This window comes from Anabrus simplex, chromosome 7 (genome assembly GCF_040414725.1).
Source record: "Anabrus simplex isolate iqAnaSimp1 chromosome 7, ASM4041472v1, whole genome shotgun sequence".
Taxonomy (NCBI): domain Eukaryota; kingdom Metazoa; phylum Arthropoda; class Insecta; order Orthoptera; family Tettigoniidae; genus Anabrus; species Anabrus simplex.
The window spans coordinates 340307448-340332276 of record NC_090271.1 but is presented as its reverse complement, the minus strand read 5'-3'; the positions used below and the strand labels follow the sequence as shown (position 1 = coordinate 340332276).

At 41.3% G+C, this 24829-nt stretch overlaps 1 protein-coding gene across 1 annotated transcript in view; it reads left to right on the top strand.

Moving 5' to 3' along the window:
• The first annotated feature begins 4823 nt into the window (after positions 1-4823).
• Positions 4824-24829, top strand: part of gbb (glass bottom boat) — a 264694-nt gene continuing 244688 nt past the window's right edge. Inside the window, exon 1 of the mRNA XM_067151815.2 lies at positions 4824-5176. Coding sequence (XP_067007916.2) covers positions 4825-5176 — 352 coding nt within the window. The 5' untranslated portion in view covers position 4824. The remainder of the gene's footprint in view (positions 5177-24829) is intronic.

The window sequence follows — 24829 nt, the reverse complement described above, 5'->3', positions numbered from 1 at the left end:
TTCCCTTGTTTCCCAGATTTTGAAAATGAGAGTGAAAATTTGCCTTTTAAGGGATTGGCCTCCAGCTTGAATTAATTCCAGTGGGATGTTATCTGGGCCATGTGCCATTCTGAGGCTCAGTTGATTGACAGCTACACTGAATTCTTGGAAAGTGGGGTGGTACTGCCATACATGGTTGCTCAGGTTGTTGAGGCACATCCCGAAGGAAGTCTTCAGTGATAGTGGAAGGGTGATTTAGAAGAATGGAGAAGTGCTCCTTCCAGTGCTCCAAGATTTCATTACTGTCGGTGAGAGAGGTGGAGTTGTCAGCACTTTTCAGCGTACCTGATGAAGAACGAAATGGACCGTACAGCTCTTTGATTCCTGCATAAAAGTTTCTCAGGTCCCTAGCTTCAGATAGTCTCTGAAGTTCGTGAGCCTTTTGTTGGCATCCAGTGTTCTTGATCTCTCTTATCTGTGTCTGACATTTACTCTTTAGTTTTAAATACTGAGCTGTCTTTATTTTGGAGGACGGGTCTTGAAGATGACATAGATAGGCTTTCCTTTTGTCGTTGATAAGACACAAAATGTCTTTGTTGTTGTCGTCAAACCAGTCTTGTCTCTTCTAGTTTACAAAACCAATGGTTTCCTGAGCTGACTTAGTGATTATCTTCCGCAGAGTGACCCATTCTTGCTGAACATCGTTTGAGCTAACTGGATTTTCAGACAGTTGGACATGAATCACATTCTCAAAGTTTGAGGAAATGGCTTCATCTTGAAGTTTGAATGTGTTAAACCTTCTTCTGGACAACTTTCGGAAAAGACTAGGTGGTTTAGATCTCATAGAGATCCTGAGTTTACAAACGAGAAGCTTTTGATCTGCCCAACGATCACCAATATTCCCTGCTGTTCTGGTAATAAGTATGACCTTCTTATCGCATTGCCGGGTAATGATGTAATCAAGATTGTGCCACTGCTCATGGGTGCCCATGCCCGGGGACAAGGTGGAGACGCCCCCGCCGCCCCTAGCTTTCAGGGAAAGGAAAAAATATAATATAATCAGGTGTTTTTCTTTCAAGAAAATGATTTAAAAATCGGTTTTACGTAGAAGTTGTAGGGGACAGTGTGTGGTATTCTACCGTGGAATACAAGTCGCCATTCATCTTGCAAAATATTAAAAATACTACAAACCCCCAGGTCTATCCCCCCCCCCTCCCCTGAAGACTATCCTATGGGCGCCCTTGCCACTGCTTAGAACGAGGATGCATCCATATGGTCTTGAAACAGTTAGGCAATCGGAACTGAGTGTTGGTAATGAAGAGTTCATGTTCTGCACAAAGACCGAGAAGCAAGACCTTGCTTACCCATCACGTTCTTCCTTTCCAACTCTGATATTGAAATCACCAAGGAGTAAGAGATGGTGGTTGTGATTATAGAAGTGACTCTTTACTTCATCAGCTAAGGTTGGAGCATAGGCGGAGATCTGCGAGTGGTATGTGGAGAGTCGTAAGTATTTCGCTGATTGGAGTGGGAGCAAGCTGGTGGTCATTATCTCTCCCCATCCAGAACGTGGTATATCCTCATCCGAACTCAGTAATTTTGCCTTCATTGGGCGCTGCGGAGTTCCCAGACCGTAAAGGGCACGTTAGTGTCCTCTGAAGCTTGAGTGGCATTCTGCTTCCCACTTCGTACAACTTTTACCGCAAAGTATTCCTAAAACACTTTCCTAAGCTCTCGTTTAGAAGACCTGCAAAGGGTGCGAACATAAAATCAAAGAAGTAAGAGATGATGGTTGTGATTATAGAAGTGACTCTTTACTTCATCAGCTAAGGTTGGAGCATAGGCGGAGATCTGCGAGTGGTATGTGGAGAGTCGTAAGTATTTCGTCAAAAAGGCGGTCTAGTTACACCATAGAAAAGCTGGAAGTGCCCTTTCTCTATTGAAAAATGACACAATATCCAGCGCATTACCTCGCAGCCAACATTGCACCATTTTTGTGGATTTAGAAAAAGTTTTCCCTTTGCCTAAATTGACGCACAGTAACATGTATCATTTGCGTCAACTCTCTTGCTGTAACTTTTAACATTCACATTACCGATAAGGACGATGGCATAATGTGCTTGTGGCACGATGGACACGGAGGTAGAGGAGGGAATGAGATGGCCTCTTGTATTTTGCAGACTCTAAACTCTGGTTTACTTTCAAACAGAGAAATAACCTTGTATCGAGTGACAAATGCTCAGGCTAAATAAAAAAATGAATGTTAATATTTTTGTACATGTACATAGTTGAACGGGGTAAGTCATTAGAACATAAATTTCTATTGTCTGGGCACAGTTTTTGAGTTGCCGATCGCGATTTCGCTCTTGCAGAAGCTGCCTCTGTGGATCCGTGGTAGAGTGTCGGCCTCCGGATCCCAAGATAGCGGGTTCAAACCCGGCAGAGGTAGTTGGATTTTTGAAGGGCGGAAAAAAGTCCAATCGACACTCCATGTCGTACGATGTCGGCATGTAAAAGATCTCTGGTGATACATTTGGTATTTACCCGACAAAATTAATTAAAATCTCAGCCATAGACGCCCAAGAGAGATCCGGTTTACTCTAGGTCCGCTAGATGGCAGACAGAGTAAACCGGAACGTCGAAATTGACGAGCAGACAGCCAGATGGCGTCAAATCGAAATGTCTGCAAACGGTAGCTGAGGCCATACGATATTATTATTATTACTCTTGCAGAGAAACGCAGCAAGACAGCCAAAACGCAAGTAATGGTAGATCTTGAAAGCTAGGCCTACAAAACCTTTCCGAGTGTTGAAATGCATGACAATTCCTTCGATGTTGAGAAAAAGACTTCTGAGTGCATTGATACCAAAAAAAAACACCTCGGTATCGCTCAGGTTTCTTTGCAAACAGCAGCCTGGTATTGTGTCTTGAAACGTCTTTTTCCGATCTGTGTGACTGGTAGAATTTTCATGTACTGAACAAAATGCAAGACAATGAAAGACATTGCAGCTGTGGAATTGGAAAAACTTCCAGCTACAGTTCCATTGGCACTAAAAAAGCAAAAAGATCTTTCCACCATTATTGATTACGTGGATGAAAAAAAACAAGAACTTTTTCCAACAGCTGTTTGCTCAATAAAGTGAATGCTGTCTCGTGGCACTTAGATCTATTAGCTGTGTCAAAACTTTTTTGTACTTAGATCTTTCTGCTCAAAAGGCTGCATAACTATTTTTGAAGATAATTAAAAAAGCCTTTGTCAACATGTTCATAATCATGTAAAGAGTTAATTTGTGTTTAATGACAAATAAATATTCATTTCTCACAAAGATGTGCAGTTTTTGCTTCCTGAAAAATTTCACTTTTGGCACTTAGGTCCACTCTTCACATAATCTGATCACAAAATGAAGTCTTCTTTTTCGATTTGAATAAAAGTCATTAATTATTTTTTGAAAAGGCAACGTCAGTACTCCATTTGATAGCCAACTTCTCCCGGGCGATCGTGTCTCTGCATTATGTTTATAAACAGGCCAAGCATTAATAAAAACTTTCATTGGAACTGTAGAAAACATGAGGCTGAATGCACTTTTCAAATACTTCTCTACAAAGATAATTTTGTTTCATTGAGCTAAATTAAACAGAGTAACGAAACACGTACGGTCTACTTGTAAATTACTGTATGTATTTCTGTAACCGTAATATTACGAAAAATTTTGTTTCCTTCAGAATACGGGGGGGGGGGAGCATCTGCCACCCCCCCGAATCACGCTTATGTCTCCACATGAAAGTTTCTAGATTTTCCGAAGAACGCCATAGCCTCCACTTGAACAAAATTTACCCGGCGGGTTGGCCGTGCGGTTTTTATATAGGAGCCCGCGGCTGTGAGCTTGCATCCGGGAGATAGTAGGTTCGAATCCCACTGTCGGTAGCCGTGAGTATGGTTTTCCGTGGTTTCTTATTTTCACACCAGGCAAATGCTGGGGCTGTACCTTAACTAAGGCCACAGCCGCTTCCTTCCAACTACTAGGCCTTTCCTCTCCCATCGTCGCCATAAGATCTATCTTTGTCGGTGCGACGTAAAGCCAGTAGCAAATAATAATAATAATAATAATAATAATAATAATAATAATAATAATAATAATAATAATAATAATGATGATGATGATGATGAAAAAGTCAACAGTTACTTAATTAATTTCTGTTTTAGCAAAATTTGACAACTTAGTACATTATCCATCGTGCAACTGAAAAAAATTAACGATTTATGAGTCGTCGTGCACGCATAAGGGTAAAATACCGCGACAGCGATTTTTCTCTCACAGCGAGCAGGAATCGCAAGTGCGCGCCTTGCCTAATAATTTGGAGTTAGTGAAATAAGGGCTCCGAGATGTCATACATTTCTTCCATTTCCGTTTACTGGATTCTTATCTATTCTTTCATAGTCTGATTTCCCTTGGTCAAGTGTTCTGATTCTAATAGCATTAGGACTTCGTAAGATCTGCGTTTTTACCATATATTTTATACCCTGACAAGTTCTCTCCTTCCTTCACATAATAATAAGGTTTACATTCAGTCACACTTTTTGACCTGCCTCTCTCGTCCAGGTTTAATCATTTTGAAAATCGCATACATCATAGAGGGATTGTGTACCGAGAAATACCAGTGTCAGATAACTGGCCAACATTATTCATCCTTTAAGCAGAAATGCATGATCTTATCTCGACGAGACTGGCGATGCTTGTGTTGAACCATAGTGGATCCCAAGGTCGACCTCGTCCCGACCCCCTCCGAAGAGGGATGTGGGCTCTCCCCGACCCGACCCGCTCTCCAACCAGTTGTAAGTTGGCCATGAAGCTGTACGTGTCAGCTCACATCTGGCTATGCTGCTCCGCTCTGCTGGCTGGAGCCACGCGGTCCGGCTTCTACGTGGATAACGGGCTGGATCAGACGGAGATCCAACGCGGGTTGAGTGAGCGGGAACAACGGGAAGTGGAACATGGCATCCTGCACTTGCTGGGAATACCACGCCGCCCCCGAGCGGTGCCCGTCGCGGGCTCCGCCCCCAAGTTTCTGCTCGACGTTTACAAATCTCTGCTGGAACCCTCCGCCGATGGCTTACCTCAGAGTGAATTCAATATCAGTGGCGCCGATCTCAGCGTCATTGACAAGAGTGATGTTATTATGGGTTTCGTCAGTCACAGTAAGTTGACTTCCCTCTTGTTATTCGCTTCATACTTGCCCATATGGGAGTTAACTACATCTTCCAAGATCCATGTTATTTCTAAGAATGCAGTCGTTTCTTTATGAAGTTAGTGAGATAAAACTTCTGCCAGAATGGTCACCTTGGCGGGCAGCTGTACTTTATTGAGGTTATCCTAGGTATTTCTGAGGTTAATGTAGCCACCTGCGTTATTTTGGATTTCCGTCGGGAGTTTAAGGCATGGCCTACCTGACACCACTTGATTTTTTTTACGTGATAATGACAAGACCGGGAATCGAACATCGGCCTCCCAGCAGTTAAGCCATGTTATTTCTGTACTTGTTACGAATACATTTCTGTAAATTATATCGGTATTTTTTAGTTTTTATATCAAGTGATAATTCATTAGTTTTTTCATGATTCATTAGTCGATAAGCTACTTTCGGAAACAACGTATAATTAAATAATTGTTGTGGTAATTAAACTTCAGAAGCCCGATAAGGTTCCAGATCATGGCTTCCTTTCGTTATATTTAATTTTACGAAGCATGCAGGGTCGAAATCGTTGGTTACCGAAAATTCTGCTTATTATCTTATTTGATTCTTTACGAATTTATGGAGTTTGAGGGCACTGTTAGAAACAATACTGGCAACACGGTTTTAAAAATAGAAAGTGTTGCGTTATCTCCAATGGGCCATACTGATGTTGGTAAATTCGATTTAAAATTATTATTGTCTTTTTTTTTTTTTTTTTTTTTTTTGCTTTACGTCGCACCGACACAGACAGGTCTCATGGCGACGATGGGATAGGAAAGGCCTAGGAGTGGGAAGGAAGCGACCGTTGCCTTAATTAAGGTACAGCCCCAGCATTTGCCTGGTGTGAAAATGGGAAACCACGGAAAACCATCTTCAGGGCTGCCGACAGTGGGGCTCGAACCCACTACCTCCCGATTACTGGATACTTGCCGCACTTAAGCGACTGCAGCTATCGAGCTCGGCAGTTTGAATAATATGATAAAACAGAAGCAAATTTAAGAGTGGCGTTGTCTACGTGACTTCGAAGCCTCAGTTTCAATCCTGTTACTGTGCTGACATCCAGCATTTGTTCTTACCTACTCGTTTTGTATACAAGCAACGAGTGGTGATTGAAATTTCTCCAATAGATCCAGCTATCTTAGAATAAATGCCGATACATATTTGTAAAGAGCCTCCGTGGCTCAGACGGCAGCGCGTCGGTCTCTCACCGCTGGATACCGTGGTTCAAATCCCGCTCACTCCATGTGAGATTTATGCTGGAGAAAGCGGAGGCGGGACAGGTTTTTCTCCGGGTACTCCGGTTTTCCCTGCCATCTTTCATTCAAGCACCACTCTCCATTATCATTTCAGAGCATTTATCCCTCATTAATATCACCTTGGGACTGGCGAGCCTATTGTAATAATAGCCTATATGGTTCATTCATTACATCCCTGACCCGGTCAAAAACTGGAAAACAGGTTGTAGGCTTTTTTCACATATTTGTAACAATATCAAACTCTGTATCTGACCCCTTTTAGCCAAATCGGGAATTGAAAATTTTATTTTTGGTAACTTTTTTTTTCGATCAATAGTAGTGTGCGTCTCCTTTTAACTTTTGTACAGGTGCACTGTTCCATCAGAGGTTTACCGACTAGAGTAGGTGATGTATGGGTTGCAGGCGAGGTCTTCCGTAACATTCGTCTTCTTCACTACCTTCGTCGGTATCAGGTGTTTATAGATTGCGATGATTTTTTTAAAAAATTGGAATACAGCAATTATGGCGGAAACACGTTGTAATTTCAAAATCCCGTTAAGGCACTGTTATTGGTCAATATTTAGTCAATCACAAGAGTAAAGGAATGTGCTTTTATGACAGCCATTCATGTGGGACTTTCAAATAAGTTAAACAAAATTTGACAAAGCTTTTATCGGCTAATATATAGCCATTTAAAGTGTTCTTAAGCTCTGTGTATGTAGTATTTTAACGTGTTTTTATGTTTTTGGGATGTTTTTTCTAGGTTTTGAATGTTTTGAATACTTTTATTAACTTGCTATATATATTTAAATGACATGGTTGAAGATGACCCTACACAAGGGTCCAAACCGGGCCCATACATATGAAATGGTGTAATTTTTAGTTATTCCATTTAATCTTGTATTGAAAGGTGGATAATTCCTCTCCTATTATCCTGAATATTGTGTCAATACGGATCAGATATGAGTTTTCTGGTACAGACTGTATAGATCAAAATTGTTAATCATTCTCATTCTGAGCTTGAACAGTATGAAAGTAGCAAGGTCTTTGTTTACGTCCAGTGCTCTGTCGACAGTGTACATGAGCGCGCTTTACTGTTCAGAGTATGATGCAGTGATTCCTTTCTCTATAAAATCGGTAGTCCCTTGGACGATCAACGGACATTCCCCTCTGAATTCGTCGTATTGTTTTTGCATTTATAGCACCACTCCCTTCGTGATGTACAGGCCGTACTGTACCTCCGATGACGTCACACAAAGAGGCGAACTGTTTCCTCCGTCCGACCCGTGTAATGCAAGGACGTGATGCGTCTGTACCTTTTGTAATTATGAAATATTTACAAATGTTGTATTAATATTACAGGTGAGATCACTAAAACCTATAATCGCATCGTAAGTCGTAAGTTAGGTCTATGTAATTTTAGGAGAAGTAGGTTTGAAGTGCGGTCAAAGCTTCAGTGTTTTACTCGTCAATGTACCCAACAAATAATTATTATGCATTAATACAAATATGGAGACAACAAACGTGCAATAATAAATTATACTTCTATACCTCTAGATGGCCATAAATACAGTAGCTTTCTTGCTTTTTTTTTTAAATTGTGAACACTTCTAGCAGTATCCTTCGAATACTTCCTTGAGGCCCTTTATTCAATACAAATATTTGTATCACTCTTTGTTTAGGAATAGCCCATGTTTTCCCAAATATTAATGCGCTGATCATCCAGATCTATTAGTTACCGTACTTCCCACATTCACGGAAACTGCCGAGGAATGGTTCTTACTCGCATTAATTTTGGGGAGAAAAGGCAGCGCGTTCTCAACATTACGAACCCAAGAAATAACCGTATGAAGGTTCCATTGGTTACTGTCCACTTTTATACTTGTTCTGTACCAACAATAAAAAGCTCTGCTGTAAATCTGTGAAACAAGAAAGTCAAAAGCAGAACTCATCATCAGCTCTGGAAAATGAGTGAAACATACACCTTTATTCTTCGTAATAGGTATTTTCTCGGTTGAGATTTTCGTTTTTCATAAAGGTTACCTGCGTCCATACGAAGAAAATGAAAGTGTTAATGTCTATTTACTTGTATAGTTGTTTTCGTCGTGGTACGCACAAGTTCTCAGCGTTGTGGCAAATGCGAACTTTCGCACACTGTATTTAAATTTGTGCCAATTTATATTTCCACAAAAACGTGTTATATGATAACAATTAAATGAATAAATGACACGAGAATTATTACGTCCCTTGAATTTACATTTTCTACCACGTGAAGATACCATGCCTAACCTAAACTATGAGGACTCATTATCTTAATAACAGCTGTTTACGTAAATCCTGATGGGATTTAAAGATAAAAACATGCAATATACTTAAATATAAATTTTTGTCTCTCAACGGTCACAATTATCCTAAGAATGCCCCCAATCCTTATGGATTACATTCACAAGTACAACTTGGAACATTCACTTCGCTCGCCTCAATCGATCAGCTGATTGGCTTGGCGCGCTTTCTACAGTACGGCCTGTATATTACGAAGGCAGGGATAACACTCACAAATTCTTGTCTAAAAATCAGTGTTGTACTGTCGGTAATGCGAGACTCGTGTGTTGACTAGTCGGTGCGCTCGCCCCGCTGTCCTCTAACCGATCACTGGCTCTTCGTCCCCCAAGTACGATCGTATTTTGAATTTGTAATAAAACCATTCCTCCTGCAGCGAGTCCTTGTGATAAATGATGTGAAAGTGTCGTTCATACGGTCAGTGGGCAGACTGATGTATACTAGCATTTTCTGGTTTACTGGCGCCTACGCTTTAGCTGTTGCGGATCCATCCGCACCTTACCTCTCTTCTGTTTATTTGTTGTGCTTCAGACAGGTACAAACCCAAGGATGTGAACACATGCACATTGTATATAATTGCGTTTAATTAAAAGAAATAACAACTTACTATTATATTAACTCCAATGGAAGTCCTTGTAAAAAGAGTCATATATTATGTGAACTAATAATACACTTTTCTTTCTTAATCCGTTCAGGGTTGGTTTTCCCTCGGACTCGGCGAGAGATTCCACCTCTACCGCCTCAAAAGCAGTGCCCTGGAGTGTAAGACTTTCGGTCAGGCGTTACAACTGGGGAGGAGGACCAGTACCTCGCCCAGGCGGCCTCATCTGCTATGCTTGTGGGAGGGGGGGGGGGGAGGGAGATTGGAAGGTTGAAGGAATAGACAAAGAAGAGGGAAGGAAGCGGCCGTGACGGGCATTTGGCTGGAGGAAAACCACTTCGAGGATGGCTGAGGTGTGAATCGAACCCTACTCTACTCAGTTGACCTCCGGAGCCACTAGTTCACATTGCTTTACTATGCAAGAGTATGTAGCTGCAAATATATCTATAGACTGTATCCATTGCCGTATTTACTAACTACTCTACACCGGTAAATTACTATGTTGTTAGGTTCTTGATGTTCATGAGTAGAAGGTAATATATTTTGGGCGTATAGATGGATTTGTGATAGACAAGTTGAAGAGAGAGAGCAAGCTAGAGCTACCAATAACATTGTTAAATAATTAATAGATAAACTAGCTGAAGTACCCGTGCTTCGCTACGGGATTCTCAGAAAGACTGACCTTGTGGTTTTCGTAACTGAAGTCAAAATATGTCGCTAGTCATTACAAAAAGGCCACTAGCAAAGTAGCGATTAAAAGCAATGTTATTATATAAAATACTCGAACAAATGAAAAAAAAGAGGACATTTTCTCACGTTTAACGAACAGTACTGCGGTGGCGTTCTAACAGTAGAAAGTTCCAGACCTGGAATGACCAGGCCTCAGCCGTGAACACTCCTCTGCCATTTTTTCGTTAAGTATGCACACTGCTCATTTCAGTCAGTGCCTCAGGGTACGGATTGAATAACTCGAATGCTATGATGAACCAGTGTGTTACGTACCAATCAAAATCCAAATCCCATGCCACTACAGCACTTGAAGGGCCTTGGCCTACCAAGCGACCGCTGCTCAGCCCGAAGGCTTGCAGATTGCGAGGTGTCGTGTGGTCAGCACAACGAATCCTCTCGGCCGTTATTCTTGGCTTTCGAGACCAGGGCCGCTATCTCACTGTCACATAGCTCCTCAATTCTAATCACGTAGGCTGAGTGGACCTCGAACCAGCCCTAAGGTCCAGGTAAAATTCCCTGTCCTGGCCGGGAATCGAACCCGGGGCCTCCGGGTAACAGGCAGGCACGCTACCCCTACACCACGGGGCGGCGTTACGTACCAATAGTATCAGAAAATTTATGAACCAGATGAATGGCACGCTAAAGAAGAAAGTGATCTAACTCCCCCGGCTACTTCCCGCCAATATTCAGGCAGGCTGGTATACTCGATACGATCGGGCGAGTTAGCCGTGTGGTTAGGGGCGCGGAGCTGTGAGCTTGCATCCGGGAGATAGTGTCGGCAACCCTGAAGATGCTATTCTGTGGTTTCCCATTTTCACACCAGACAAATGCTGGCGCTGTACTTAATTAAGTCCAAGGCCGATTTCTTCACACTCATAGCCCTTTCAGATCCCATCGTCACCATAAGACCTATCTGTGTCGGTGTGGCGTAAGGCAAATTTTAAAAAATACTCAGTACGCACCAGTAATCGTATCTATCGGAGATGAGTGGCAACAGAAGACAAAGCACATCACAACAAACATTGGTCAACGTAATGTGATTGTTGATCAGTTTTATGAGCTTTCTATATTGTGGGCCTTCACATTTAGTTTTCTTTCAACTCTGTGATATTAGGGCGTCTTATAAAATTATTTATAGCGTGGACTGTAGTTCCTTATTCTCTGAATTTACATACCGATTTTCATTCAATTCTCTTTACCCGTTTTCTCACGACTTGGAGCTGATATGGACATAGTAACTAAAATCCAAATTCATGAATATATCTGTGATCATAGCCGGTACGATAACAATGTATCAGACATAAATGATCGGAAATTTTATATATATAATAAGAGTTTGTCTGTACATTGCTCAGAATTTTAAAAGGGTGGGATTTTTGTATTGTCGTGCCCGCAGTAACAAGGAATTGCACTTTTTACTTTTCCGTAATTTCTGTCTGTCTGTCTATCTATCTGTCTGTCTGTCTGTCTGTCTGTACCCGCATCACGAGAAAACGGCTGAAGAGAATTTAATGAAAATTGGTATGCGAAGTCATGGAATAAGACGCTATAATCTAGGCCATAAATAATTTTATTCACGCTGAATGAAATGGTAGTTTAGGGGAGGGCCTAAAATGTAATACCCAAATCATTTTATTAGTGGTCGTATCGATAAATACTACATATTTAAAGTTATATAATATTAAATTTCCGATCATTTATGTCTTATTTAGCCATATCTTGATGGATACAGTACTTTTGTATCCATCTCTTGGCACAGGCCAGAGTAAAGTGTAGCTTCCACCGAAGTCCCAGTCTCATCCATGGCTGTGGCAATATGGAAGCTGCTGGGGTATGGGTAGTGCTGAGTAATGACATTCAGAGCATGACTAGTGCATCTGAGTGTTATGAAAGGTGTTACTCATAGGGTTGGTCGTGCTGCAATAGCACTTTCTGACCCAGTGAGGAAAGCAATGGCAAACTACCTCACTCCTCGTCTTGCCTAGTACGTCTCATTTTGGTGCTGCCATTGGTTTTTGCGGTTTCCTTATAACCGCATAACTTTTGGTGGTGCTATTTGAGGATCCAACCAGCCTCTGGGCTGATGACCTAACAGACAGACACGAGGGCCATCCGTAAAGTAGTACCCGTTAGCGCCGCATGAACCGCTGACGACTCGGGTAGCCGCTGGGCAAGGTCAGACCGCGTCAGTGGCTTGTCTGCCTGCTCTGTGCGAGGCTGCGTGACGCTAGCATTGCCTGTGTTGTGTCTGTGATCGTTTAAAATGTTTAAACAAATTGAGAACCCCGCCAGTTGTGAAGTGAGGGCCGTGATTAAATTTCTTAATGCACGAAACGTTCGACCTTGTGATATTCATCGCCAATTAACGGAGATGTTTGGAGACAATGTGATGGGCGAGTCGTCTGTTCGGCGCTGGTGTCGCACCTTCAACCTGGGGAGGAGCGTTCAGGGAGACCATCTGTCATTACAGACCAACTGCTGAGCGCGGAGGAACGATCGGGGCGTCACAATTGATGAACTCTGTGAACATTTTCCTAATATGTCTCGAACAATTGTTCATGAAATTGTCAAAGACCATCTGCATTACTCAAAAATCTGTGCAAGGTGGGTCCCTCGCATGCTTGCAGAGGAGCACGAAACCAAGCGTATGGCTGCAGCACTGACGTTTCTGGGACGTTATTCCAATGAAGGAGACTCTTTCCTGACTCGCATCATTACTGGAGACGAAACATGGGTTTGTTATGCATCACCTGAGAGTAAACGACAGTCAATGGAGTGGCATCATGCTCATTCATCAACCAAACAAAAAAATCAAGACAGTTCCGTCCACCAGGAAACTCATGGCAACCGTTTTCTGGGATCGCCGAGGTGTACTGATCATTGATTTTATGGCCCGTGGAGACACAATTAATGCTAATGCGTGTTGTGAAACATTTAAGAAATTACGGCGGGCAATACAAAATCGACGGCGAGGTCTATTGTCTACAGGCGTCATTCTCCTTCATGACAATACCAGGCCTCATGCAGCTGCGATAACACAACAACTTTTGCAGTAATTCAAGTGGGAAACATTCGACCATCCCCCGTATAACCCGGACATGGCCCCTTCGGATTTTCATCTCTTTACGAAGCTTAAAGACTTTCTGGCGGGAAAAAGATTTGACAGCTATGAAGAACTTAAACGAGCCTTGACTACGTATCTCAATAGCTGGCGGCGCAGGACTATGACACTGGAATACAAAAACTCGTCCCATGTTATGACAAAAGCCTAAATTTGCTTGAAGATTATGTGGAAAAGTAGCGTAAAGTATGCTCTTTCCAATAAAAATGTGTATATTTGTTAATATTTACTCCTGTGTCTTTATTGCCAAAACGGGTACCACTTTCCGGATGGCCTTCGTACATTGTTACCGTACCGGTTATGATCAGAGATATTCATGAATTTGGATTTTTGGTACTAAGTCATCAGCGCCGAGTCACGAGAAAATGGGTATGTAAAGTCGGAGAATAAGGAACTACAGTCTACGCTATAAATAATTTTATAAGACGCCCTAATATCACAGAGTCTAAAGAAAACTAAATGTGAAGGCCTAGGCCTACAATATAGAAAGCTCATAAAATTCCATAAAATTGATCAGCAAACACATTTCATTGACCATTGTTTGTTGTGATGTGCTTTGTCTTCTGTTGCCACTCATCTCCGATAGATAGGATTACTGGTGCGTACTGAGTGTTTTTTTTAAATTTGCCTTACGTCACACCGACACAGATAGGTCTTATGGTGACGATGGGATCTGAAAGGGCTATGAGTGTGAAGGAAGCGGCCTTGGACTTAATTAAGTACAGCGCCAGCATTTGCCTGGTGTGAAAATGGGAAACCACAGAATAGCATCTTCAGGGTTGCCGACACTATCTCCCGGATGCAAGCTCACAGCTCCGCGCCCCTAACTACACGGCCAACTCGCCCGATCGTACCGAGTATACCAGTCTGCCTGAATAATGGCGGGAAGTAGCAGGGGAGTTCGGTAACTGTCTTCTTTAGCATCCCATTCATCTGGTTCATAAATTTTATGATACTATTGGTACGTAACAAACTGGTTCATCATAGCATTCCAGCTATTCAATCCCTACTCTGAGGCACTGATTGGAATGAGAAGTTTGTATATTTAACGGAATAATGGCAGAGGAGTGTTCACGGCTGTCTGTGGCCTGGTCATTCCAACTTTGGACTGTTAGATCGGCACCGTAGTACTGTTCGTTAAAAGTGAGAAAATGTGCAGTTTTTCATTTGATCGAGTGTTTTATATGATAACATTGCTTTTAATCGCTACTTTCCTACTGACGTTTTTGTATTGATCTATGTTGACTTCAGTTAGGAAAACCACAAAGTCAGTCTTTCTGAGAATTCCGTAGTGAAGCACGGGTACATCAGTAGCTACTGTATAATTTTAGTTATGTAGTATTTATCGATACGACCACTAATAATATAAATATTTGAGAATAAAATTTTAGGCCTTCCCCTAAACTATCATTTCACTCAGCATGAATAAAATTATTTATGGCCTCGATTATAGCGATTTTGCCCCACTTTGCATGCCGATTTTCGTTAAGATACGACCACTAATAACGTAAATATTCGAGAATAAAATTTTAGGCCTTCCCCTAAACTATCATTTCAGTCAGCGTGAATAAAATTATTTATGGCCTAGATTATAGCGACTTATTCCCCAACTTTACATACCGATTTTCATTAAATTATCTTCAGCCGTTTTCACGTGATGCGTGTACATACTACTGTGGACACGACTGATACAGAGATACCATCCTTTCTGAGCAATGTACAGACAAAACTCTTATTTTATATATATATAGAAGAACTACCATTATTTATCCTTTTGCCAAGGACTTATAGCCAAGCTGTTTCATTAAATCATCATATAAGAATCAAATATAGGGTAATTATTAGTTATTTTGTATGTGAGTTATTTAAGAAATTTGTTTTAAATCATTTCAAATTTGTTTTCATACCCTTTATAGCTGGGATTCTAAATGAGCTATGCGACTTCATAGAAAGGAGTTGTAGAGTGACGGGGATTGGTGAAGTCCTGCAACTACTTGGTGTATGTGAACAGAGAACGTCACCGTAGCGTCGAAATGCCCATCAATATCACTGATACAATTCACTTGTGGTAACTTAGTGTATGAGCGATTATTGCTAGTTTTATTCCTGGAAAATGACATGACATGGCACCTGTGCCATTCCTAGCCTCACGTGTCAGTATAGTGTGCGCCAAGCTCCGCATTTCGTGGTTCCAACAGCACCGTTGGTTGTCTTGAAAATGGCTTTGTCATGTTCACTTCCAGGCAACCGCTGGGGCAGTTCTCGGCCATCTTCATTAGCTCCCCAACTGAGAAAAACATAGCATATAATGTCATCTGACGTGATCCTAGCCTACACATAGACACCGCAGGTACAAAGGTTATCTGACGGTTTGTTTGTTTTTTTTTTTGCAACAAGTGCGCCAGAATTCTTATTATTATTTTCCTACCGCTTTTTCCACACGTGTGGGGTCGCGGGTGCAAACTGGTTAGATGGAAGAGAAGGCCTGAAGGCCTTAATCTTGCCAGGTAAAATAAAACATTACTAAACTAAACTGCGTCGTAGATGTGAATTTGGTCCTGTTTTACGACCGGATGCCCTTCCTGACGCGAACCCTAAATTGAGGGATGTAATCACTATTGCGTGTTTCTGTGGTGGTTGGTAGTGAAGTGTCTTGTGTGAATATGAAGAGGAGAGTGTTGGGACGGACAGAAACATCCACTCCCCGAGTCAGAAAAAATAATGAGAAGCGATTAAAATCCCCGACCCGGCCGGAAATCGAACTCGGGATCCTCTGAACCGAAGGCCAGTACGCTGACCATCCAGCCAACGAGTCGGACAAAAGAAGTGCATCAGAATATTGACGATAAACGGGAACTTCTCACTGTCTCAGTCCTGATGTGCTCGATCATCTCATGTGGTCTAAGATGTTCCTCTAGTTAGTCGATGATACCTCCCCGTGGTACTACAGCCCTGAAGGGCCATGGCTGTTCAGCCCGAAGGCCTGCAGATTACCAGGTGTGATGTGGTCAGCACGACGAATCGTCTCGGCCGTTATTCTTAGCTTTCTAGACTGTGAGATAGCTCCTCATTTGTAATCAGGTAGGCTGACTGGACCTCGAACCAGCCCTCAGATCCATCCTCTGTGGGTGGGGAACGCAGACGAAGAATACACGCAGGGTATCCCCTGCCTGTGACCAAGGGATGATATCACTAGAACCATGAGAGTGCTTGTGATTAGTACCATCGTGTGGATTCCACCCAAGCGGGCCTACTAATGTCCAAGTGCCGTAACGCTGCGCTGGAATATGTCTGTTCAGAATGGATCTGCGCAGTACCACTTTACGAGAAACACCATGGGTCTACGTGGCCTGTGATTACTACTACTATGTGAGAAAAACCACGGGGTTGGCTGGCGTATTACCTGAGAGGAGTTCCAGTATCACAGTGCGTCACACCAGTCACGCTTTGTAAGTTGGATCCGCTGATTTTTTGTTTTTTTTTTGTTTCACAATCTAAAACAGTTTTAGTCAGTGGATACATTTTTAATTTTCGTTTCGTTCACCTCTTCCCATTAGGAGCCGATGACCTAGCTGTTAGGCCCCTTTAAACAACAAACATCATCAAACGTCCCTGGCTGGGAATCGAACCCGCCACCTCCGGGCAAGAGGCAGGCACGCTCCACGCGCTACATATTTTGAAGACTACGGCGACACTGTCACATGTGTGGGCCTAAGATAGCTTATATCAGTTTGTTTTCTTATTCTCTATTACCGCATGTTAGTGCTTTCTGCCAGCGAACTGAACTTCTCTTGGAAGCTTCTTTCTACGTTCAATCAACCAATCACTACTGATCTGCATTTAGGGCAGTCGCCCAGGTGGCAGATTCCCTATCTGTTGCTTTCCTAGCCCTTTCTTAAATGATTGCAAAGAAACTGGAAATTTATTGAACATCTCCCTTGGTAACTTATTCCAATTCCCAACTCCCCTACCTATAAACGAATATTTGCCCCATTTGCTCCATTGGAAAGTTTGTGAATCAATATATTTTTAAATAGGCTGAATTTTTTTACAGATAACAGAGAAAAAATCATTTCTCTGTTTTCGTAGCTTTCAGAAGCTCTTCTGGCTTTGAGAAATGCCGGGAATTCCGCATTTGTATATTCCAAATACTTCACGTGTTCTACAGAAGCATTCGATTAGTGACACTGCTACTATTATAGAAACGTTACATTTAATCCACGTGTATCAATTATTGGAGTCCGATGATTCCAGTGGTTCGAGATACCATGCAAAGCACAGAAGAAAATATTCGGCCACAATTTATATCGAATTTCAAATGATTCATCAATTTGCCACACATTTAAGTTTCAGGAGTAATTAAAGTTTAAAGGCCAAGACAAGAGTGGAAATATACCCTACCGGGCGAGTTGGCCGTGCGCGTAGAGGAGCGCGGCTGTGAGCTTGCATCCGGGAGATAGCAGGTTCGAATCCCACTATCGGCAGACCTGAAAATGGTTTTCCGTGGTTTCCCATTTTCACACCAGGCAAATGCTGGGGTTGTACTTTAATTAAAGCCACGGCCGCTTCCTACCAACTCCTAGGCCTTTCCTATCCCATTGTCGCCATAAGACCTATCTGTGTCGGTGTGACGTAAAGCCCCTAGCAAAAAAAAAAAATATATATAGCCTGGCTGCTGACAAGAAGAACGTACTCTGCACCCGCGGGAAAACTTGAAGAAGACTGAAATTTCAAGTGGGAGCTCAATCAATCAATACTGATCTGCATTAAGGGCAGTCACCCAGGTGGCAGATTCCCTATCTGTTGTTTTCCTAGCCTTTTCCTAAATGATTTCAAAGAAATTGGAAATTTATTGAACATCACCCGGTAAGTTATTCCAATCCCCAACTCCCCTTCCTATAAATGAATATTTGCCCCAGTTTGTCCTCTTGAATTCCAACTTTATCTTCATATTGTGATCTTTCGTACTTTTAAACACCACTCAAACATATTCGTCTGCTCATGTCATTCCACGCCATCTCTCCTCTGACATCTCGGACATACCACTTAGTCTAGCAGCTCTTCTTCTTTCTCTCAATTCTTCCCAGCCCAAACATTGCATCATTTTTGTAACGCTACTCTTTTGTCGGAAATCGCCCAGAACAAATCGAGCTGCTTTTCTTTGGATTTTTTCCAGTTCTTGAATCAGGTAATCCTGGTGAGGGTCCCATACACTGGAACCATACTCAAGTTGGGGTCTTACCAGAGACTTATATGCCCTCTCTTTTACAACCTTACTACAACACCTAAACACCCTCATAACCATGTGCAGAGATCTGTACCCTTTATTTACAATCCCATTTATGTGATTACCCCAATGAAGATCTTTCCTTATATTAACACCTGGATACTTACAATGATCCCCAAAAGGAACTTTCACCCCATCAACGCAGTAATTAAAACTGAGAGGACTTTTTTTATTTGTGAAACTCACAACCTGACTTTTAACCCCGTTTATCAACATACCATTGCCTGCTGTCCATCTCACAACATTATCGAGGTCACGTTGCAGTTGCTCACAATCTTGTAACTTATTTATCACTCTATAGAGAATAACATCATCCGCAAAAAGCCTTACCTCCGATTCCACTCCTTTACTCATATCATTTAAATATATAAGAAAAAATAAAGGTCCGATAATACTGCCTTGAGGAATTCCCCTCTTAATTATTACAGGGTCAGATAAAGCTTCACCTACTCTAATTCTCTGAGATCTGTTTTCTAGAAATATAGCAACCCATTCAGTCACTCTTTTGTCTAGTCCAGTTGCACTAATTTTTGCCAGTAGTCTCCCATGATCCACCCTATCAAATGCTTTAGACAGGTCAATCGCGATACAGTCCATTTGACCTCCTGAATCCAAGATATCTGCTATATCTTGCTGGAATCCTACAAGTTGAGCTTCAGTGGAATAACCTTTCCTAAAACCGAACTGCCTTCTATCGAACCAGTTATTAATTTCGCAAAAATGTCTAATATAATCAGAAAGAATGCCTTCCCAAAGCTTACATACAATGCATGTCAAACTTACTGGCCTGTAATTTTCAGCTTTATGTCTATCACCGTTTCCTTTATACACAGGGGCTACAATAGCAACTCTCCATTCATCTGGTATAGCTCCTTCGGCCAAACAATAATCAAATAAGTACCTCAGATATGGTACTATATCCCAACCCATTGTCTTTAGTATATCCCCAGAAATCTGATCAATTCCAGCTGCTTTTCTAGTTTTCAACTTTTGTATCTTATTGTAAATATCATTGTTATCATATGTAAATTTTAATACTTCTTTAGTATTAGTCACCTCCTCTATCTGGACATTATCCTTGTAACCAACAATCTTTACATACTGCTGACTGAATACTTCTGCCTTTTGAAGATCCTCACATACACACTCCCCTTGTTCATTAATTATTCCTGGAATGTCCTTCTCGGAACCTGTTTCTGCCTTAAAATACCTATACATACCCTTCCATTTTTCACTAAAATTTGTATGACTGCCAATTATGCTTGCCATCATGTTATCCTTAGCTGCCTTCTTTGCTAGATTCAATTTTCTAGTAAATTCCTTCATTTGCTCCTTACTTCCACAACCATTTCTAACTCTATTTCTTTCCAGTCTGCAAGTCTCTTTATTTCTCTATTATAATAAGGTGGGTCTTTACCATTCCTTACCACCCTTAAAGGTACAAACCTGTTTTCGCATTCCTCAACAATTTCTTTAAACCCATCCCAGAGTCTGTTTACTTTTTTATTTACCGTTTTCCACCGATCATAGTTACTTTTTAGAAACTGCCTCGTGCCTGCTTTATCAGCCATATGGTACTGCCTAATAGTCCTACTTTTAAGACCTTCCTTTCTATCAGATTTATTTTTAACTACAACAAAAACAGCTTCATGATCACTAATACCATCTATTACTTCAGTTTCCCTATAGAGCTCATCTGGTTTTATCAGCACCACATTGAGGGTATTTTTCCCTCTGGTTGGTTCCATCACTTTCTGAATCAACTGTCCTTCCCTTATGAACTTATTTGCCATTTGTTGGTCATGCTTCCTGTCGTTCGCATTTCCTTCCCAATCGGCATCTGGTAAATTCAGATCTTCCGCTACAATCACATTTCTTTCCTTGTCGTTTTCTACATAGCTGATTATCTTAACAAATAATTCTGAATCAACGTCAGTGCTACCCTTTTCCGGTCTGTACTCTCCAAATATATCAAGTTGCCTATTATCTTTAGAAATGAGCCTTACGCCTAGAATTTCATGTGTCTCATCTTTAAACTTTTTCGTAGCTTACAAATCTTCTTTCATCAGAATGAATACTCCCCCTTCCACCATTCCTATCCTATCTCTACGATACACACTCTAGTGCCGTGAGAAAATTTCTGCATCCATTATATCATTTCTCAGCCATGATTCAACTCCTATTACAATATCTGGTAAATATATATCTACTAAATTACTCAATTCTATTCCTTTCTTTCCAGTACTTCTACAGTTCAACACTAACAATTTTATGTCATCCCTACTTGATTTCCAGTTCCCTGTTCCCTTAACACCGCTCCCTAGGCCACCCCGTTTCCCTGAATGTACCTGCCTATAACCCTTCCAAACAAATTTCCTAACTTATACGTTCCACTGCGGTTTAAGTGAAGGCCATCTGAGCGCAGATCCCTATCTCCTACCCACCCATTAGGATCTAGAAATTTCACTCCCAGTTTCCCACATACCCACTCGATACAATCACCCTCCAGTCAGTTACCCTCCTACACAGTATTCCACTTATAACAATCTCCGCTTTCTTAAACTTCACCCATGCTGCATTTACCAGATCCCACACATCTCCAACTATGTTGGTACCTATATCAGCTTGCCTTACGTTGTTGGTACCAACGTGAAACACTACCACCTTCTCCTTCCCCTCCTCCCTCTCTTCTACTTTCCTCAACATCTGCCTCAGCCTAATTCCTGGATAACATTCTACCCTGGTACCCTTTCCTCCACACACTTTCCCCACGTGTCTAACGATAGAATCCCCCCATGACCAGAGCCTCAACCCTACCCACCTCATTTGATCCCCTCCCGGTCAGCCCTATCTTGCTTAACAGCTACAGAAGCTACTTTCTCCTTCCTTTTCTCCTTTCCATGACCCTGTTCCACCTGCCTTTTCCTATCCTCTACTCTACATTTCCCTTTCCTACCTTTCCCCTTCCTCCTACTTCGCACATCTCACCAACAGTTCCCTGTACCTCATCTTCCCTCTGTTATTCTACCTGGAGTGACTCGTATCGATTTCGCACAGACACCTGTCCTGAATTCTGATCCTGAATAGAGCCCTTAGCCTGCAATCTCCTTCCCCTTAGAACATTAGACCACCTGTCTTCTACAACTCCTCCCTTTCCTTCCCCTCCCTCTTGTACACCTACTGTAACCTGTACATTGTTTGAGGGAGTCCTATCTTCCTTCCTGTCTTCTGTGATAATCCTAATTACCTCCCTCAAACTCTCCAACTCCTCGCTGATACCCCTCAATGCCTCGCCCCACCCACAGTTCGTACACTCGAGCTCCTTAGCCATTCTTTACCAAAAAATTAGGTATAATAAAAATAAAATAACTTATTTGCAAAAAAGTAAATGAACGGATGGATGTATTCTCTGGGATAGTACTCAAAGATCACACAACATTAAAGTAATTAATATACGACAACATTACAATAATACTCTATTTTTTATCCTATAACCCCTAACAGGATAAAAACTTCTATTAATTACTGAGTATCTAAAGGAATACGCAATTCCAAACTGCAATTAAGCCTATCCTAATTACAACAAAATTTTAGTAAGAGCTCATTGAGATGAGGCCATCGTTCAAGATAGCTGAACAGTCGAGTAGCGGCGCTTGGTGGGCACCCGGGTTTAAGGGATATTAAAAGGTACAACATTGCAAGTTTTGTGAAGCTATCTGAGCGAATTTCGATAGAGAGGTAAAGGTTCACAGTCTACCATTTTTTTTTGAGTTTTTCATAAAACTTTCAGCAAAGGAACAATAATTACACATGTATTACAATTAAATAGATGTACGGCGGGAATATACAATTTAAAATGATTTAGTGTTTGACTACTAGATGGTACATGGATGGAATGAGTGAGACTGCTACCCTTGTTCACAGCAGTGCTACACGCTGTTGCGCGAGTCTCCGCTACTTTAGTGACAAGGAACGGCATTTTGCGCCTATTTCCGACAAGTATTATTCTTGATAATTAAAGAAATTAAAGGGAATAATTAGCTGATACCAGGATTTGTATAATTCCTAGTTGCAGGTTGTAGAAATGGAATAAAAACATAATGTTTTCTCCACAAAGTTGGGAGGGGGGCAACTCCCCGGCCCCCTTCCTCGTCCCTCATAATCGTCGCCGTTGGAACAATCTGTATCTATATATAGGGAAAAATAAGAGTTTTGTCTGTTCATCGGTCAAAATTTTAAAAAAGAATGGTATTTCTGTATCGGTTGTGTGCAAGGAAATGCACGTTTTAATTTCCCGTCCTGTGTCGCATGAATGAAAATCGGTATGTAAAGTCGGAGGATGGCGTGCCACCATCATTTCACTTCATTTAGCATTCCACTGAATGTTTCATTACTTTATTTTGCAAACATCTCTGAAAACAGGTTAATTTTAGAAATAAGTTATATTTTGCTTAAACTAATAACATTTGTAAAAAATACGGCCATAGATTTAATTGTCGCGTACTTGTTTATTAAATCGTTATGTTAAAATATGCTGTGTTGCTAGACTTATTACATGTCAGTAACATTAAAATATGTTAACATGTTGTGTGACGTCGTAACATAGGTTCGCCATCCTTTGTCTGGGCCATGAATAATTTCATTCACTCTGAGTGAAATGGTTGTTTAAGGGAACGCTTACAATTTAATTCTCAAATATTTATGTTATTAGTGACCCTATCGATAAGAAATACATAACTAAAGTTATATTACATAATTTCGATCATTTATGTCTAAAACATTTTTACCGTTCCGGCTATGATAACAGAGATAATCATGAATTAAAATTTTGTTACTATGTCCATATCAACGCCGAGCCACGAGAAAATGGGTGAACAGAATTGAATGAGAATCGGTATGTAAAGTTGGGGAACTACAGTCTAGGCTATAAATAATTTTATTGACCCTGGATGAAACTGTAGTTTAGGGGAAGGCATCTAAAATTTAATTTTTTATCACCTATGTTATTGGTCCTATCGAAAAGTATTACATACCGGTAACACCAGTTATAAAGAATACAATTTCCTATCATTTATGTCATATTCAGTTTTACCGTACCTACAGACTATGATAAGATTGGTGGTGGTGGTGATTATTGCTTTAAGAGGAATTCATTAATTTAGATGAATTTATATTTTTGTTGCTTAGTCCATATGAACGTGGAGCATTGCAGACTATTCAGTAGTTTGTCTTGAGGTGTTAAAACGCAAGGTCATCGGTCCATATCGACAAGAGGGAGTGATGCCTTAATATCGCAGAGTTATAGTTGGGGACAAAACATGACGGCCTCACCCTGCACCCTGCTCAGTTCTAAGTGATCCTTGTTTGTTTTGGAGAGGCTGCCAAACCTCACTCACTGTAGTATTTACCCTTTCTTCGTGTAGAGTGCAGTAGAGGTAGTTGCTAATAGACACCGAGCTGCCGCTGGAGAGTGAGGCGAGGTCGTCATGATTTGTCCCCAACTATAGAAGAAAACTAAGTGTGAAGGCCAACAATATTGAAAGCTCGTAAAATTGATCAACAATAACATTACATTCACCATTGTTGCGATCTGCTTTGTGTCTTCTGCCACTCATCACCGATTACTGCAGCGTACCGAGTAAAACGCCTGCGTGAATATTGGCGGGAAATAGCTGGTGAATTAGATAATTTTCTTCGCCATTCCTTTGCTATTCGTTAAAAGTGAGAAAATGTGCGGTTTTTCATTTGATTGAGTATTTCATATGATAGCATTGCTTAATCGCGACATTCCTACTAGCGTCATTGTCATGAGTCATGACCTATGTTGATTTCAGTTGAGAAAACCACATAGACAGTCTTTCTGAGGATGAAAAAATATGCAGGTGCAGGGCGAGCGTCTGCCATTATAATGAAAACTGCCCAAGTTGTTTGTGACTGATAGTAGGCAAGAGGGCCTGTCATTACAGCAAAAATTTCCTAAACATGAGAAAAGACATATGGCGACTTCTCCGTCGCGTTTCTGGGGTAACGGTAAGAACTATGCGTTTTAATACAATCTTACATGTGCACTACTTTACCTGGCATTCTGTATAGAGTGTAGAATTTCGTAGCGAAGCGCGGGTACTTCAGCTACTTTATGTTTTTTTTTTTTTTTTTTTTTTTTTTTTTTTTTTTTTTTTTTTTTACAAGTGGCTTTACTTCGCACCGACACAGATGAGTCTTATGGCGACGATGGGCTAGGAGTGGGAAGGTACAGCCCCTGCGTTTGCCTGTTATATAAAAACGGGAAACGACCTTGAGGGCTG